At 32.1% G+C, this 19791-nt stretch overlaps 3 protein-coding genes across 6 annotated transcripts in view; all 3 read right to left on the reverse strand.

Annotated features, from left to right (window-relative positions):
• The window catches only part of LOC111618944 (zinc finger BED domain-containing protein 1-like), a 7816-nt gene extending 2247 nt beyond the window's left edge, over positions 1-5569 (reverse strand). The window contains exons 1-4 of one of the 2 annotated variants that reach the window (XM_023360570.1): positions 5384-5569; positions 5123-5244; positions 4754-4939; positions 1383-1560 (exon numbers count right to left, since the gene is read on the reverse strand). In XM_023360570.1, the coding sequence (XP_023216338.1) occupies positions 1383-1560; positions 4754-4939; positions 5123-5244; positions 5384-5396 (499 nt within the window). In that variant the 5' untranslated portion in view covers positions 5397-5569. Of the gene's footprint in view, positions 1-1382; positions 1561-4753; positions 4940-5048; positions 5245-5383 lie in introns of both variants that reach the window. The other variant, XM_023360571.1, reaches the window with a different exon arrangement.
• A 4634-nt stretch (positions 5570-10203) lies between these two features.
• LOC111618945 (ornithine decarboxylase antizyme 1-like) overlaps positions 10204-19791 on the reverse strand; it is a 36044-nt gene continuing 26456 nt past the window's right edge. The window contains exons 2-5 of the mRNA XM_023360572.1: positions 11212-11366; positions 10974-11134; positions 10814-10899; positions 10204-10741 (exon numbers count right to left, since the gene is read on the reverse strand). Coding sequence (XP_023216340.1) covers positions 10626-10741; positions 10814-10899; positions 10974-11134; positions 11212-11366 — 518 coding nt within the window. The 3' untranslated portion in view covers positions 10204-10625. The remainder of the gene's footprint in view (positions 10742-10813; positions 10900-10973; positions 11135-11211; positions 11367-19791) is intronic.
• On the reverse strand, positions 14599-16408 carry LOC111618946 (histone-lysine N-methyltransferase PRDM9-like). Of its 3 annotated transcripts, XR_002755660.1 has the most exons (5): positions 16223-16408; positions 15962-16083; positions 15593-15778; positions 14865-15433; positions 14599-14803 (listed from the first exon to the last, which is right to left on the reverse strand). XR_002755660.1 is itself a non-coding variant. In XM_023360573.1 (4 exons), exons 1-4 carry the CDS (start codon positions 16233-16235, stop codon positions 15413-15415), a joined length of 342 nt encoding a protein of 113 aa, XP_023216341.1. In that variant the 5' UTR covers positions 16236-16408; the 3' UTR covers positions 14599-15412. The 3 variants fall into 3 exon arrangements, 1 of the variants encoding a protein (XP_023216341.1); XM_023360573.1 differs by having other exon boundaries at positions 14599-15433; XR_002755661.1 differs by having other exon boundaries at positions 14600-15433; positions 15888-16083.

Below are 19791 nucleotides of genomic sequence, written 5' to 3' on the forward strand. Positions count from 1 at the left end.
GTTCGTTAACCGAAGCAATTTTTCCCATAGAAATTAATGCAAATACAATTAATCCGTTCTAGACGTCAGTATTTTTGTAATTTTATTTGTAAAATGGGTTTTCTTTAATGAAAATATAGGAAAACGTGCTCATAAACAGTCGATCTAGGTTAAATTTTCGGAAAAAGGGAAAGATTTGACGGGTATAAAAACATCACATACGATCGTTAAAGTTCTAAAATGACAGATAGCAGAAACAATATGCTAAATTATGAGCGAAAGGCTTATAGGTTTATCAACAATCTCTGATCAGAGCTTACAAATTTGACACAAAAAGCCGTTAAGTTCGTTATCCGAATTTTGTTCGTTATCCGAGACAAAATTTTTGCAAAATAAAAGTTCGTTAACCGGGGTTCCACTGTATACAGTTTTCAGAAATAAAAATACTAATATTTAATCACTTATCAAATTGTGGAAATTTTTTGCAATCAATTTAAATAATTGCTTATAATTTGATAGAAGCATAAAGATATGCATATTATGCTTGCTGGATTCAATTCTTTCCTACACATTTCACTTTTCTTTCCCAGTCTTTTACAAGTGGTATGATCCCCATGAAAAATATTGTGTTTAAAAGAAATTATGAGAAAAATTTTATGAAATTTATAGCAGAAATAAACAACATATTTTCAAAATATGACACTTATTTCTAGATTTCTATCAAACATTCCATATTATCCAAGTTTCTTTACTTTTATTATTATCCAAGATACCTCAACTCTATTTTGGCTAACTGTGACTTTACTATAGTAAGACAATGTACAAAATATACACTTAGCTTTTATAATTTAAAAAATAAAATAAAATATTAAGAAATGTAATAAACATAATAATTTATTTGAATAAATTTTAAAATAAAAATACAGTAGAGCGTCGATTATCCGAATCAACTGGGGACTGGGATTGTTTGGAAAACTGATTTTTTGGATAACTGATTATGTATGAAAAAGTTTATTATTATTTATAATATAGTATATCAGTATATCCCAATAATAGTATATTAATATATCCTATGTTTAAATTTTTCTGTTGCATGTCGCTTCAAGTTGTATGTTCATCAATGTTAAGCCTAATGAAAACTTTTATAATAATAATAATTGTGGCTATTGTATCGTTAAAAATTATTTCTTTATTTTGTACAAAAATAAATATATTGAAAAATATAAAAACAATAAAAAAAATACATCANAAAAACAAAAAAAATAATACTTTGGAAGTTAATCTAGCATCAAAAACGTTTGATTCAGCATGACAGTCCAATTGGAATGCTTTCAGTTAACTGACATTTCGGTTGATCGGCATTCGGATAATCGACACACTACTGTAATTAAAAATTTTTGTACCTTTGTCTCTAGCTCTATTCTTTAATTCATCATCATGTAAAACCAGCAGTTCTGTGTCAGGAGCTATTACTTTAGATGTGCGATAATATAAATGTCCATTATATTCAAAAGCAATCAGGTTTTGTTGTTGTTTATTGCATGTTGAATTTATATAATGCATCCAATTATCAACAGATACCTATTAAATTTTAAAAAAGTATATTTGGATTTTTATATACAAAATAAATAAATAGAAATTAATTTGAAATTTAAAACATTAACATAAAAAGAATTTTATTATTATTAAATGATTTCATAATAATGAACTGTTGCTATTTTAACAGTCAAATAATATTCCTGCTTATTCATAAAAATATTTGGTGCAAATTCTTCATACATCCACAAATTATTAATTTGTTATTTTGCATGCATTAGATGATATCACTTTAAACTCTTACAACTAATTTCAATTTTTTAAATAGCAATTGTTTAAATTAACCAATTCCTTATTAATAAACAACTCCATAGAAATCATATTACTGTAGACATCATATTACATAGAAATCATATTATTGTAGATGTAAATTGCTAAAACAGATCAAGAAGTCTGGAATTTATTAAGATTAAATCTTAAAATTAAATGCTTTATTGATTCATGAGTCAGTTTAATTTTGAAAAAATCTTAAAATTTAATCTTAATAAATCTCAGACTTATTGAACTTTTTTAATGAATGGTGTTAATATTTCAGGTGTTTATAAGCTGATGAAAGAAATTTTATTAAAAATTTTTACTATAAAAATTTTAAAAATAAATTATATAGCATATTTAAAGCCTAAAATTATATATATTAAAACTTTCTCCCAATATAGACTAATTATATATAATCTTCACTTTATGCTACTTAACAAAAGCGAGGTTGTAACCAAAGTTTTCATCTGTACAACATGAATGTCAAATATTGAGTGCCACTTACAAGATAGCAGCATCCAACATTCATGTTTAGAGATGAAAACTTCAGCCACAACCTCGCTAAAATCTATATATACTGATAATAGCATTCTCATCAAATAACAGATATTTTAAAAAATTCATTCGTAAAATGAATAAATTATATTTATTTGTTTGATAATTCTTCCAAATTTGTTTCAAAATTTCTTCAAATATTCACGTAAGTGATTTGTTAAATATAAATTTACCAAATGACATGTAAATGTCTTAACAAAAGCATTTGAAAGACTTAAGTGCTGTTGTTGGTTATTTAAAACTACAGTAGGGTATTGTTTTTCAGAGGGTTCATGTCAGCAGGTACCTCAAAACAAAATTCCACAGAAATTTGTGCTCCACCCTAAGTAATTTCAGATGATTGTCCAGACACTTATGTAACCATTTACCATTAACATAAAAACATTCAAATGTATTTATAATGTTTTATTTGTATTTTTACTATAATAAATAACATTTTGCTCCAATATTTCCAAATACACAAAGTAAAATTGTATTATACCATACCAAATGTGAGATCCGGAAGGCCCTAGGCCTCATTTAATAATTTTTATTAAATATGCTTAAATAATGTCACAAAATAATACTTCGTTTTGGTGAAAAAGTGGTGTTTTAGTCGTGGGAAAAGATAGATTACAGATGCTACTTCCGTTAAAGGAAGTCCGTACATCCTCTGTTTTTCCCTTATCCGTTAAAAATCTCGCTCCGATGGGAAATGGTTACCCCTCATTCATCCCCCTCTCATCCGTTCTCACGAAAGAGTTACTATACGATGATTGGACGAAGTTTGGAAATAAAAGGAGAAATTAGTCATAATTCGGGGAGTCCTCCGACCGATTTGAAAGTGTCCAGACTCCACATACGTTTCCTCCTGATGGCCAACGCCCATAACGGAGTCCGATAGACTAAGTCCCGAGTCTACACTTAGAAGAAGTGATATCTTTATATTTTGTGCACGAATTAATCTCCCATACGAAAGGAAGATGAACCCTATCTACAAGGTGTCCTATATCTACAGAAACGAAGACGACAACTAACAGGTCGTATGTTTAGAATCATTTTGTGAGCTCTCTCTCGATCGCGCATTAGCATAGATTTAGTCGTAACCTTTAACTTGTCATATAATCGTTGTTATTGATTTTCTGTATTCGTTGTTTGGATTTATTAAATTTTACTTATGTTTATTATATAAGAATGTCTCCTCAATTCATTCCGAATCAGATCGTTATCGCGTGTTTGTCCGCGCCTCTATAAATTGACAAACTGGTGTCGGGAACCTGACGAAGGAAGAAGGTGAATTCGCTATCACCAACTTCCGCTCTAAATTATAATATAACCGTAAAGCCCTCCACACTCGTTCCCTACGACGGGGAAAGGCCGTTCTTTGGACGACTGAGAGCTGGTCTTACCGACTAGTGCCTGTAAGTGTTACTCGAGTACTACTTACTCCGTAACCTTGGCTACTTTCACACATATCATATCTAGTATACTGCAAGATGACATGAGAACGGTGAACGTCACCCCGGCAACACCTTGGACCATACCAAATGGAGAAGGGCATGCAAGAAAGTAGACCCTGCATAGAAGCAGGACCTCAATGCTAGGAGGAAGATATCTAGTATACTATTTGAGAATGTTCTTTTTTTGCCTTTAATTAATACCTCTTTGAGCATTTCTTCCATAAGCTCCATTTTTCCTCTAAATAGCACTTAACAAACAAAAGTAATGCACATTTGTGTTATCTAACTAGTTGGCAACATATGCTATTATTCTCAAAGTATAGCACATTCACATTACAACTTGAACAGATCTAGGAGCTTCCATACTAGCTGAAAGAACTGTCAAAAATACTTGACCTTAACATTTATTGCAGCTAAACAGTATACTATAGATAACACTTACACTGTCTAGTCATATTAACACGTTTACTTCTTCAGAAATTGGTTGTGTGGAATTTAAATGAAAACAGCAATTGTACTTGTCAAGATTACATTTTTGTACAATCTTGGCAGTGTCAATCATTATACTAATCTATTCTTGCTTCTATGGAACAATTACACGATAACTGACTGCCAATGTAACATATTTAACAATCTGGTTTTGATATATCCAATTAATGAACATTGAAGATAAGCCTAAATATTTTCATTCAAACAAAATTGTTTTGAAATAAGATTGTATAAAGCAAACATTTTCAGTAATTAACTTTTTACCAATTATGTTTTATTGCCTGCAATAAAAAATCAAAGTCAACCAGAAATATTCAACCATATTCATTCATTAGTATCATTCAGCATTTAAGAATTTGATCTAATATATACTAATTTTCAGCTATAGAAAACTAAATATAAATAAATAAATAACTTCAAAAACATCTATTAGAGCATACTTCACTCTTTTGTCCCGAATCGATATTTTGATACGTAAGAACTTCATAAGGACCAAAAATAACTTCTTTGGGAATTTCTGTGTTGGACCAAATTCCATAACCAACTCCAGGTATCGACGACGGTCGGATGGAGAGATTCTCTGGTAAATTAGGCGAGGACTGATAATCAGATTCAATTAATGCTTCCTGATAAAAAAAAAAAAAACAGTTACTTCATTTTAAAATAAATATATATGTAAATTAAAAAAATACAGTGTTTTTATTAATATATGATATTTATATTACTACATCATACCATTCCAATAAAAAATTCTCATATTACTTCATGTCATAAGAATTTTGTAGATGTAGTCTTTGATTAATATTCACCTGCACTTGCACATCAACAGAGAGTCCATGAATTGTGCAGTCCCATTCTTCTTTTTTCTCACAGTTGCAATCCAATTCTGGTTCCTTTTTACATTCATAACTTTTTTGAAATTTATTAAAATCTGAAAAACAAAATATACATTTGATAATATTCATAATTAAAAAATAAACAAATTAAAATAATCTACTGCTTTGGAAAACTGGCTGCAAATTGATTATTTTTAACCCGTTCAAATTTGCCCATATTCTTATGATTCTTACTTTTCTTTTCCATTTGAAATGAAATTACACTCGAACACGAACACCGTAACCAAAATAAACACAATTTCCTTTATGCAGTGTTGCCAGACTTCAGAATAAAAAATCTCGTAGTCAACAATTTTATTAAAAAACGACAGATATTATCTAATTTGATTTATTTATGTGTTTTTTTTGTGTGTGTGTAAATTTCTATTATTTTACTCTTTTATTATTACGTAACTATTACGGTACGAAAATATTCGATCTCAATTAATTCAGACCATCGACACTTCTCTAGTCGAACATTTAAAGAATTAGTTTTAAAAATTAACCTAGAAAAAATTTATGTATTTTTGTAGAAATGTTATACAAAATACATAATTTTCGTATTGTAATATATTATTTATTGTATATAATTTATATTATACTTTCTTGCTGTTTGTTTGTTTTAGTTATGGCAACGCAACACTTGGGCGATCTGCCTAGGGGATTCCTTCCGGGAAGTCTGTTTTAATTTGAAACAGGCCCCTATTTAGGTGTCATCGACGTGAGAAAACTCGGAAAACTTCTCGTGGCCAGCTTGTTCGGGCGAGGCGCGAACCCACGACCAGTGTTCAGGGAATGGAACCGCTTGGCCACTGGTGGGCCTTACTTCCTTGCACTTTCCGCCCTGTGGGCACTAAGAGAGCCTCTTTTAGCAAGCCCAGTATGGGGGCGGCCAGGCACAGAACGGGACAGTCGGATGGTGAGGGGCATGGCTAGAAATATCCGGACGGACCAACCCCCGAAAATTTCCTGGGAATTTTTCGACCTGTTCGGATTCATTCCGGGTCCTCCAGAGATGCAGGCTGTTACTTTGACCGCTCGACCAACCAACCATTTACATTATACTGTAAGAATATAAAATATATTGTTTAATTAATGTTTAATAAAACTTTTGGGATTATATACATTACCATCTATGGAATCTCGGGACTTCGAGTATATATCTGAACTGAGGGACAAAGACGAGTTCAACGATACCCTACTTTTGAACCGGAGACGAAAAATAAGAAAGTTATCATACTTTTTTAATGTTATCGTGCAGACGACACCGTAGTTGCTAGTGCCGCCATCTTGCGGTAAAGTCTGCAAACCATTAAAAAAAAAAAGCACTATGAAAGGCAAGAAATTGCACGAACAGTCGAACGCCACTTCTTTTATTTTCTTTTGTTCAAGAACTACCGTGAATCAATAACTGGTGACGTTAAACACTCGGTGGCCCCCTCCGGGAGGTCCGTCGGGAGCACGAACAGTCGAACGCGCCACCTAGTGGAAAACTAAAATGGCGTAGAATGCATTGTAAAAGACAAGAAATTGTAAATATGATAATTTTCTTATTTTTCGTCTCCGGTCCAAAAGTAGGGTACCGTTGAACTCGTCTCGGTCCCGAGTTCAAATATATACTCAAAGTCCCGAAATTCCGAAGGTGGTAATCTATAATACAGCCAAACTTTTGCATAATTTTGTATAAAAATTGAACATGTGATCTCAGACTTTTTTCTTAAACGCCTCTGCCCTCTGAGCACTAAAAGGACCTTTTAGCAAGCCCATTATGGGTTTGACCTAGGGTTACCAACTGAAAAAAAAAAACCTCTTCGGAGGACATTCTAGTAGAAAATGGGGGATTTTCGATGAAAATCACTCATATGAAACAATTTATTTTTTAAACATATACAGTACTGTATATATAAACATATAAACATATACTCGCATATAAACATATACATATATAAACATATACTCGCATATAAGACGATGTTTTTATTCATTTTTTACTGCTTCAAAAATCTATACGTGCGAGCGAACGATTCTTTGCGTTTTTGCTATAATTTTTGTAAACCGTGTATTCGCATTTTTTTACGGAATGCTCACCCTCTTGTGTTTAGAAACAAAACTCTTTTATCTGAGTCGTTTGAATCGTTCTTGTGTATTGTCGGGAGTAAACATGAATAGCAGTAGGAAAAGCAAAGCTTTTGAATTGAATTCCAAATTGAAATTCCAAACTAACATGAAAACCCGATATACGTTTTAATCCATTCCCACGTGAAAACAGGTGATTATTCGTAAGTCAGAGTTCGGACAAACAGAGAGTGGATTCGACTGTTAAGAATTGGCAAAAAAATTTTCCGATTGTCCAGCTTTACATTGACAGGACTCCTTTGAATTAACTTAATTATCAATTCACTATTTACCGTATTTACTCGAATATAAGACGATCTCGCATATAGGACGGATGTGACTTTAAAGATCAAAAATAAAGAATTAGATTTATTAATACAATTCTAATTTTATTTCGTTTAATAACAAAAATATCAAATGCGCGTAAACGCATACATTATCCCGCAAAAATTACTGGCATTTTAAACTTCAAGGAAAAATCTTGTAAAATCGACAATATAATTTGTTCATGTAAAGCTGGACAAGTGGGAACTTTTTGCCAATTCTTAACAGTCAAATTCACTCTTCATCGATTACACTTATGAGTTTCTTCGAATTTGCAAATAATCATCTGTTTTCTCGTGGGAATGGATAAAAACTTATATCGGGAGGGCTCCTGTGTAATTTTGAAATTCAATTCAAAAGCTTTGCTTTTCCTATTGCTATTCATCGTTACTCCTGGCAATACACAATAACAATTCAAACGACCCATATAAAATACTTTTGTTTTTAAAGACTAGAAGATGAGAATCCGGTAAAATATGCGAATACATAGTTTACAAAAATTATACAAAAATGAAAAGAATCCTTCGCTCGCATATATAGGATAACTTAGGTTTTTGAAGCAGTGAGAAATAGATAAAAACCTCGTCTTATGTGCGAGTAAATACGGTATTAATTTCATGGAACAGTTTTTTTTCAGTTTTTCGTCCAAAACATGATCATAAGAGAGAAAACTTTACAAAAGCAAAAGCTGGAATACTCGGGCCAAACGATAATAAATTGACTAAGTTTGGCAATAGTTTATTACAGTTCAAAATTACATAGGAAAATTTTTATAATCTATCATGGCGAGATCATTTGTTTCATGATTCGTTTCATTTTATATGCAAAGTAGAATGCGTGTTCTCGACCTACCAGTAAATTACAGTTTATGCATGTACAGTAGAACCTCGATTATCCGGATTGTTCAAAATAAAAATTTTACGAATTTGCTGATTTGCACTTGGCGAATTACGATACTGTTTATGTACCAGTACGTGATGGAATGCATAACTTTTTTTGTTTCAACAACGTCTCACCCGGCACAGTGGCCGTAAACTCTTAAAAATATTTTGCGTCGTAATAAAAATATAACTTGACATACGTATTTATGAATAATTTTATTTTCAAATTACATCATTTCTATGACCAAGGGCATCGTAAGGCATGGGCAACGTGGGCCACCGCCTATGCCTCGCGTTTCGAAGGTTTATGCATTACTTAAAAGCCGCGAACGCGACGAAAAAATTTTACTCGTCATAAAACGATAGTTTGTCAAATTTTTATTCATAAAAATGCAGTTTCAACTGCTTTTTATTTTATAAAATCCGTCTTCTTGCGCCACCAGAGGGCCTTTTAAACAATAGGTAGTCTGTTAGCGTTGGTCAGTAGTCAAAATTCTATACGAACGTTTGTTTCTTGAAAATTTGATCACGATTTAAATACAGTATTTGCTTTTAATTAAACTTTAAAAATAGTATTTACTTTTAATATTACCGATATGTCATCGAAAAGAAAACGTGTTGTATCATCATTAAAAGACAAATTAAAGTACAGTATTTGTTTCGATTATCTGAATTTTTCCTTATACGGACTACCTTCATCCCCAATTAGTCCGGATAATCGAGGTTCTACTGTATTTTGAGTCTTGCGATTCTTATTTGTGGCAATTTAGATGTCTATAAATTTGCCGAAAACGTTTGTTCCGTGATTGAAGTTATTGCTGGAAAAGTACGAAAGATATTAGATTTTCTCGTCAAATCTCAGGTTATTTATCAAATAGGAATCCGTTTTCCAAGTGGCTACTTTTTAAAAAATTTGTGTAGAAAACTTAAACATCTGGAGATACTGAAAGTTTCTTGAAAGCAAGTCCGATTCTTGCCGGGGCTGCATAGCTAGAAGTTCATTACCAACCAAAAAAAAAAAAAAAAAAAACCGATTCCGTATACAAGTAGCGGTATTAATCCTTAAGTGATCAGTTAAGCTAACTTCGCTTGTCGATGTCACATGACCACGGTCCGTACTTCATTTATTTCTTTTCAATAAATATGCTTTTATAATTTCTTTAATAGCATCTTTAATAGGACAGTGATACATATCATTGTTTTTAAATATGATATACAGTATGTATATATTTTGCATTGCACTCCTTCCAGGGCAAAATATTTTTCATCATGGTGGATTCCAGATTCAACTAGTCTATCTTACTTTCCGTATTAAGGATGAATGTATTGAAAACTATTTGTAATTGTTAATTGTTATTTAAATTAGTATACCATATTTTAATTTTTATTTACGATATTTTATTAATCCAATTATAATTTATATACAAATTCAAGTAATTGTTATGTAACGGTTGTTCTTACTTTGTATGAAAAACAAAAAAATTCTCTTATTTTATATATAAAGAAAATGTAAATAAACATTAGAATTTTTTGTAAAAATATGGTTATAATATTTTAATCATTAAAAAATTTGTTTTATTATGATCATTACTTCATTAATTACAAAGATATCTTCCACTTGGTAAATGAAAAATTCCAAAAAGTTAATTTAAAATTAATTTTATTACATTAAAATGAAATTCCTTTCCAGTAATATAAAAGTTTGAAATCTTTTAATTAAAGACAAACATACAAGTAAATTAAGTTTAATACATTCTCAAGCTATACTAAATATTCAAATAATAAGAATATACCATCTATAAAACAATCAGTATACTGTTTCCAGGCAGAATTTTCTCCAAAGAACAAATGCTAATCAAAACATCTAAATATTAGACAAATTAGTTCAGTTTGGTCCCTAAAATTATAAACATTTGAATAAAAACATGCCAATAATAAGAATTGAGCATTGTTAAAATTCTTAAATTGTTTTAAGTGGCAGTGGTCGGGGATAAATATTACGCAAATATAAATTTTGCAATTAATTTATTCTGCCGTTTGAAATAGCAGACATACTTTGGAGAGAATGTGGGGTAAAAGAATATGCCCAATTTCCAATCCAGTTCTAACTACACTGATCAATCAATAGTATAAACCATGTATAATGTATCTTCTGAAGCATTACTTGGAATCAATTCATGACCCGGCACCACACAAATAAAACCAAAGAACATGAAAGTTCTGATGAGAACAGCTGGAAAAAAAAATTTAAATTTTAAAAACTCATAAAATTTACATAATGAAAAAACAATCCAAGTAAAAATACCTCTATCTGTACGACTTTTGCTGAAACACACAATTACATGGTTACACTGAAGTTGTTCTTCTGAAAATTCCAGCAGAGTCACAAATCTGTCATTTAAAGACATCTCATCAATTATTTTAATTTTATGTAAAAAAAAAATTAATTTAAGGAGGATACTTACGCCTCCTTGGATCCTTCTGGCATGAATCCATTAGGCAATTGAATGTAAAGTTTGTTTTGCCATAATATGGTATCCCATTTTACAACGGTATGTTCAGATAAGTGGAACTGAAATGTTAGCAAAACTGCATCCTGATTAGATTGTGTGATTATTTCTTCTTTCTAAGAGATCACAATAGTTATAATTGAAATTTTGAATTTCAGTCAAGGCTAAAGTATCACATTATTTCTACACTTACATTAAATGGTACCTTGTGAACAACAGGGGGCACTTTCTTTTTCCCCACACCACTGCCCTCTGTGATAAGGAGACAGACGTTGGTGGCATGGGGTACATCAGGAGCACCACAGAGGCCCTGCCCCCAGAGAGAGACTATAATGACGAAGAAGAGTACTGAAAAAAAATTATGTACAAATTTCAAAAACAGTTTCTTTTAAGTTATAAATTTAAAAAATTTTATTTAAAAATGAAAGCTGATTTTTACTAATTGAACCCAAAGTATAAATTAAAATATGAAAGTCCAAAAATCAGTTTTCTATAATATGCTATTAATTTAAAGATAATGTATTTATCATTATAAATTTCAAATTTTTTCTTTTCCATAATGTAAAGTAGAATATTGCATAAATTTAGTAATACAGTACTGTTGAATTAAATCTATTCAAATTTTACTACTAACAAAAGAAAAATGTACAGTACATTTGATATAAACCTTAATTTTTAATGTACAGAATTTTATTTGAAATTAAGGTTTATATCAAATTATTATATCAAATATTAATTTTTAATGTACAGAATTTTATTTGAAATTAATATTTTCAAAATTATTTTATTTTGATCAAATATTTTTACCTTAAGCTGAGGACGGCTTTATGTTCTATTGTATACAGAAAACTTATTGGAAAATAAAAATTAAATATTTAAAACCATGTGCTAAACTTGCACAAACTAGGATGCATATATGATAGATATTATTTAACTTCTCACCAAATTTCGTGCCATTATCTTGTGTAGTATTTTGTTTCTTGCTATTTAGATTAGATCCCATGTTCTCAACAATTTACAATTTTTATTACTTTGTAGAATGAATTCTTTTAAGGAACAGTGAATGAGTGTAAAATTGTGTTTCAAACTTAACAAGACAAACAGCAGTGATTACAGAAGACAAACATGAATTTACAGCTATGACCCCGAGACCAAACAACAATTGACTCAGTAGAAAAATTGTGGCTCACCCATACTAAAGAAAGCACGCCAAGTGAAGTTCAATCTCAAGAACATGATCTTTGTTTTTTTTTTATAGGGAGTAGTTTTTTTGGAGAATTATTCTCTAAAAATTTGTTCAACTAGGTCAAAACTATGAATAAAAATTTTTATATGGTTGTTTTGAGGCACTTGCATGAAAATGTCAGAAGACCAGACCTTTGGAAATCTTAGAGCAGGTTGTTTCATCATGACAACACCCCACTCACAATTATCCCTATTCAACAGTTTCTTACCAAAAATAAAACGTCCGTGGTGTCCCATTCTCCTTATTCACCATACTTGGCACCATGTGACACTATTTCCACAGCTGAAAAAGAAGTGCTGAAAGGACAGCAATGTCAGAACATTGATGGCATTCAAACAATCACAGCAAGTTCTTAAAAAAAAGTTCCAGAAATGTTTTTAAAATTGGAAGAATTGCTGAAATCTATGTAGAGCTACATAAGGAACTTATTTTGAAAGTGACAACTCTGAATAAATTAATATGTACAAACAATTTATTAAACCAGTCCTGGAACTTTTTGGCTGCACCTAGTAGTTTGTCAAGATATGTTAAGAATTTATTCATAAGTTAAAGTTTGAATTTTGATACAGTAAAACCTAAATGGAAAAAATCTTTATAATGGAGCAATTTCTATATCAAAATCTTACTATAAGTAAGAAACCTGTCTAATGCAAACTGAAAAGGTTTTTAGGTACAAAATGTAACAATTTGGATAAAGGAAATTAAAAATTCCTCTTTTAGACAAATAAGTAAAATCATCAAGATTTAACCACAGCATGACAAACTATATTATGAGAATTGCTTTTTGACAAGGTTTGAAATCAAGATAATGTGACAAGAGTAGGGATGTATAGATACTTTTTTATGATACTGGTCTCAATACCACAACAGTTTTAAAGTACCAATACCAGTATTGATATTGGTTATCAAAACTAGAAATCATGCCGGATGTTACTGTACAGTCTGTCATGTCACCTTCCAGGGTTGCATATTCCCATCATTTCAATGTTTCGATCTGAAAAATTGGATCATTCTTTGTCACATGATACAGATTGCTTCTGTTGTGTGTGTCAGTCAGCAGAAAGTATATAAGTAGAATCAAATTGTATTTACTCTGTAAATAAAACTGTTCACAAAACAGCAAAATGAGAGTACACTTCCATGCATTCTTGTCATACAATCTAGCAGAATTGTCTCTTAATACTTATTCTTTCATCTCAGTTTATTGGATATTTTAATAAATATGATAAGTAAAAAACATCATTAGTTTTAAATACTTTTCATTGTTGACAGTTAAACATATTTTTTTTGTTGTCAACCTTGACTTTAGCCACGGAGGTTGCCATCACTAATCTTTGTTTTTTATCAGATACAAATGATCCTACCCTCTACTTGGTATGTTTGGTCATGATCCAGTTAATCCTAGATGACATTTGTATATGAGGATAGAGATTGATCAGATCACTACAGTTCGTTTGTATACACAATTTGAATTATTAGAGTAAACTTGGACCAGATTGACTCCAAAAGTGTCCCCCCCAATTGTTTTCACCACTGAGAAGGTATTGTACTCATTACAATGAAGGCTAAATGAGCCCCAGAGCAGCATGCAATATTTTCTTGCTTACTCTAATACTACGTTCACACACAATCCACGACTCACTGCAATCTCGATTTACCTACAATCTGGATTACACGGAAGTTGAATGTCGTGCTGTTCGCACAGGCAGTCCGCTCGAGAAGAACCTGGCTATTACACACGATCATAAAACTGACATAACTACACGGTAAGTCACAAACACCAACAAACAAAATGGAAGTTTTGGTTAGAAATAAATACTTTTTCTTGCCATACATATAATAATAGACAGATGTTGTCGTCTCTCCAGATGTCTTTTTTATTTCTCTGTCGATAGCCCAACACGTGTTCCACAGCCATCTTGTATTTTCTCGCGCGTGTGGGATTGTGGGATCGTGGGATCTCTCTTATGACTGGATCTAGTTTCGAGAACTCTCTCCAGTCGATCGCGATTGAACCTCGTTTCAGTCGAGATTGAAACAATCGAGAGCATTCGCACCACGGAACAGGCTCCGACCTTAGTCACAATCTAGATCGAAATGCTCGGTGCGAATGGGGTATAAGGTAGGGCTCAGCAACCTTTCAGCGGTGTTGTGCCGAATATAAGTTTTACATCAGCACTCAGAATAACACTATTTCTACCAAGTTTATTACATTGTTATCAAAATTAGTCCGGTTATAATGGACTTCAAAAATATATAATTTTTAAGTTAATTTGTTAATTAAATTATGTTTATATTAACTTTGATTTAAATGTGTAATNCTTTGGACGACTGAGAGCTGGTCTTACCGACTAGTGCCTGTAAGTGTTACTCGAGTACTACTTACTCCGTAACCTTGGCTACTTTCACACATATCATATCTAGTATACTGCAAGATGACATGAGAACGGTGAACGTCACCCCGGCAACACCTTGGACCATACCAAATGGAGAAGGGCATGCAAGAAAGTAGACCCTGCATAGAAGCAGGACCTCAATGCTAGGAGGAAGATATCTAGTATACTATTTGAGAATGTTCTTTTTTTGCCTTTAATTAATACCTCTTTGAGCATTTCTTCCATAAGCTCCATTTTTCCTCTAAATAGCACTTAACAAACAAAAGTAATGCACATTTGTGTTATCTAACTAGTTGGCAACATATGCTATTATTCTCAAAGTATAGCACATTCACATTACAACTTGAACAGATCTAGGAGCTTCCATACTAGCTGAAAGAACTGTCAAAAATACTTGACCTTAACATTTATTGCAGCTAAACAGTATACTATAGATAACACTTACACTGTCTAGTCATATTAACACGTTTACTTCTTCAGAAATTGGTTGTGTGGAATTTAAATGAAAACAGCAATTGTACTTGTCAAGATTACATTTTTGTACAATCTTGGCAGTGTCAATCATTATACTAATCTATTCTTGCTTCTATGGAACAATTACACGATAACTGACTGCCAATGTAACATATTTAACAATCTGGTTTTGATATATCCAATTAATGAACATTGAAGATAAGCCTAAATATTTTCATTCAAACAAAATTGTTTTGAAATAAGATTGTATAAAGCAAACATTTTCAGTAATTAACTTTTTACCAATTATGTTTTATTGCCTGCAATAAAAAATCAAAGTCAACCAGAAATATTCAACCATATTCATTCATTAGTATCATTCAGCATTTAAGAATTTGATCTAATATATACTAATTTTCAGCTATAGAAAACTAAATATAAATAAATAAATAACTTCAAAGACATCTATTAGAGCATACTTCACTCTTTTGTCCCGAATCGATATTTTGATACGTAAGAACTTCATAAGGACCAAAAATAACTTCTTTGGGAATTTCTGTGTTGGACCAAATTCCATAACCAACTCCAGGTATCGACGACGGTCGGATGGAGAGATTCTCTGGTAAATTAGGCGAGGACTGATAATCAGATTCAATTAATGCTTCCTGATAAAAAAAAAAAAAACAGTTACTTCATTTTAAAATAAATATATATGTAAATTAAAAAAATACAGTGTTTTTATTAATATATGATATTTATATTACTACATCATACCATTCCAATAAAAAATTCTCATATTACTTCATGTCATAAGAATTTTGTAGATGTAGTCTTTGATTAATATTCACCTGCACTTGCACATCAACAGAGAGTCCATGAATTGTGCAGTCCCATTCTTCTTTTTTCTCACAGTTGCAATCCAATTCTGGTTCCTTTTTACATTCATAACTTTTTTGAAATTTATTAAAATCTGAAAAACAAAATATACATTTGATAATATTCATAATTAAAAAATAAACAAATTAAAATAATCTACTGCTTTGGAAAACTGGCTGCAAATTGATTATTTTTAACCCGTTCAAATTTGCCCATATTCTTATGATTCTTACTTTTCTTTTCCATTTGAAATGAAATTACACTCGAACACGAACACCGTAACCAAAATAAACACAATTTCCTTTATGCAGTGTTGCCAGACTTCAGAATAAAAAATCTCGTAGTCAACAATTTTATTAAAAAACGACAGATATTATCTAATTTGATTTATTTATGTGTTTTTTTTGTGTGTGTGTAAATTTCTATTATTTTACTCTTTTATTATTACGTAACTATTACGGTACGAAAATATTCGATCTCAATTAATTCAGACCATCGACACTTCTCTAGTCGAACATTTAAAGAATTAGTTTTAAAAATTAACCTAGAAAAAATTTATGTATTTTTGTAGAAATGTTATACAAAATACATAATTTTCGTATTGTAATATATTATTTATTGTATATAATTTATATTATACTTTCTTGCTGTTTGTTTGTTTTAGTTATGGCAACGCAACACTTGGGCGATCTGCCTAGGGGATTCCTTCCGGGAAGTCTGTTTTAAGGGAAACAGGTCCCTAAATTTAGGTGTCATCGACGTGAGAAAACTCGGAAAACTTCTCGTGGCCAGCTTGTTCGGGCGAGGCGCGAACCCACGACCAGTGTTCAGGGAATGGAACCGCTTGGCCACTGGTGGGCCTTACTTCCTTGCACTTTCCGCCCTGTGGGCACTAAGAGAGCCTCTTTTAGCAAGCCCAGTATGGGGGCGGCCAGGCACAGAACGGGACAGTCGGATGGTGAGGGGCACGGCTAGAAATATCCGGACGGACCAACCCCCGAAAATTTCCTGGGAATTTTTCGACCTGTTCGGATTCATCCCGGGTCCTCCAGAGATGCAGGCTGTTACTTTGACCGCTCGACCAACCAACCATTTACATTATACTGTAAGAATATAAAATACATTGTTTAATTAATGTTTAATAAAACTTTTGGGATTATATACATTACCATTTATGGAATCTCGGGACTTCGAGTATATATCTGAACTGAGGGACAAAGACGAGTTCAACGATACCCTACTTTTGAACCGGAGACGAAAAATAAGAAAGTTATCATACTTTTTTAATGTTATCATGCAGACGACACCGTAGTTGCTAGTGCCGCCATCTTGCGGTAAAGTCTGCAAACCATTAAAAAAAAAAAAAGCACTATGAAAGGCAAGAAATTGCACGAACAGTCGAACGCCACTTCTTTTATTTTCTTTTGTTCAAGAACTACCGTGAATCAATAACTGGTGACGTTAAACACTCGGTGGCCCCCTCCGGGAGGTCCGTCGGGAGCACGAACAGTCGAACGCGCCACCTAGTGGAAAACTAAAATGGCGTAGAATGCATTGTAAAAGACAAGAAATTGTAAATATGATAATTTTCTTATTTTTCGTCTCCGGTCCAAAAGTAGGGTACCGTTGAACTCGTCTCGGTCCCGAGTTCAAATATATACTCAAAGTCCCGAAATTCCGAAGGTGGTAATCTATAATACAGCCAAACTTTTGCATAATTTTGTATAAAAATTGAACATGTGATCTCAGACTTTTTTCTTAAACGCCTCTGCCCTCTGAGCACTAAAAGGACCTTTTAGCAAGCCCATTATGGGTTTGACCTAGGGTTACCAACTGAAAAAAAAAAACCTCTTTGGAGGACATGCTAGTAGAAAATGGGGGATTTTCGATGAAAATCACTCATATGAAACAATTTATTTTTAAAACATACAGTACTGTATTTACTCGCATATAAGACGATGTTTTTATTCATTTTTTACTGCTTCAAAAATCTATACGTGCGAGCGAACGATTCTTTGCGTTTTTGCTATAATTTTTGTAAACCGTGTATTCGCATTTTTTTACGGAATGCTCACCCTCTTGTGTTTAGAAACAAAACTCTTTTATCTGAGTCGTTTGAATCGTTCTTGTGTATTGTCGGGAGTAAACATGAATAGCAGTAGGAAAAGCAAAGCTTTTGAATTGAATTCCAAATTGAAATTCCAAACTAACATGAAAACCCGATATACGTTTTAATCCATTCCCACGTGAAAACAGGTGATTATTCGTAAGTCAGAGTTCGGACAAACAGAGAGTGGATTCGACTGTTAAGAATTGGCAAAAAAATTTTCCGATTGTCCAGCTTTACATTGACAGGACTCCTTTGAATTAACTTAATTATCAATTCACTATTTACCGTATTTACTCGAATATAAGACGATCTCGCATATAGGACGGATGTGACTTTAAAGATCAAAAATAAAGAATTAGATTTATTAATACAATTCTAATTTTATTTCGTTTAATAACAAAAATATCAAATGCGCGTAAACGCATACATTATCCCGCAAAAATTACTGGCATTTTAAACTTCAAGGAAAAATCTTGTAAAATCGACAATATAATTTGTTCATGTAAAGCTGGACAAGTGGGAACTTTTTGCCAATTCTTAACAGTCAAATTCACTCTTCATCGATTACACTTATGAGTTTCTTCGAATTTGCAAATAATCATCTGTTTTCTCGTGGGAATGGATAAAAACTTATATCGGGAGGGCTCCTGTGTAATTTTGAAATTCAATTCAAAAGCTTTGCTTTTCCTATTGCTATTCATCGTTACTCCTGGCAATACACAATAACAATTCAAACGACCCATATAAAATACTTTTGTTTTTAAAGACTAGAAGATGAGAATCCGGTAAAATATGCGAATACATAGTTTACAAAAATTATACAAAAATGAAAAGAATCCTTCGCTCGCATATATAGGATAACTTAGGTTTTTGAAGCAGTGAGAAATAGATAAAAACCTCGTCTTATGTGCGAGTAAATACGGTATTAATTTCATGGAACAGTTTTTTTTCAGTTTTTCGTCCAAAACATGATCATAAGAGAGAAAACTTTACAAAAGCAAAAGCTGGAATACTCGGGCCAAACGATAATAAATTGACTAAGTTTGGCAATAGTTTATTACAGTTCAAAATTACATAGGAAAATTTTTATAATCTATCATGGCGAGATCATTTGTTTCATGATTCGTTTCATTTTATATGCAAAGTAGAATGCGTGTTCTCGACCTACCAGTAAATTACAGTTTATGCATGTACAGTAGAACCTCGATTATCCGGATTGTTCAAAATAAACAAAAATTTTACGAATTTGCTGATTTGCACTTGGCGAATTACGATACTGTTTATGTACCAGTACGTGATGGAATGCATAACTTTTTTTGTTTCAACAACGTCTCACCCGGCACAGTGGCCGTAAACTCTTAAAAATATTTTGCGTCGTAATAAAAATATAACTTGACATACGTATTTATGAATAATTTTATTTTCAAATTACATCATTTCTATGACCAAGGGCATCGTAAGGCATGGGCAACGTGGGCCACCGCCTATGCCTCGCGTTTCGAAGGTTTATGCATTACTTAAAAGCCGCGAACGCGACGAAAAAATTTTACTCGTCATAAAACGATAGTTTGTCAAATTTTTATTCATAAAAATGCAGTTTCAACTGCTTTTTATTTTATAAAATCCGTCTTCTTGCGCCACCAGAGGGCCTTTTAAACAATAGGTAGTCTGTTAGCGTTGGTCAGTAGTAGT

This window comes from Centruroides sculpturatus, unplaced genomic scaffold, assembly GCF_000671375.1.
Source record: "Centruroides sculpturatus isolate CEXI.00-Female unplaced genomic scaffold, Cexi_2.0 scaffold66, whole genome shotgun sequence".
NCBI classification, from domain to species: domain Eukaryota; kingdom Metazoa; phylum Arthropoda; class Arachnida; order Scorpiones; family Buthidae; genus Centruroides; species Centruroides sculpturatus.

Bases quoted from the DNA above. Each gene is read 5' to 3' on its own strand.
- LOC111618946 (XM_023360573.1), bottom strand. The intron at 15,779-15,961 runs GTGAATATTAAT...TTTTTTTATCAG, and splicing joins CTGTTGATGTGCAAGTGCAG to GAAGCATTAATTGAATCTGA. The intron at 15,434-15,592 runs GTATGCTCTAAT...TTTTTATTGCAG, and splicing joins ATTCGGGACAAAAGAGTGAA to GCAATAAAACATAATTGGTA.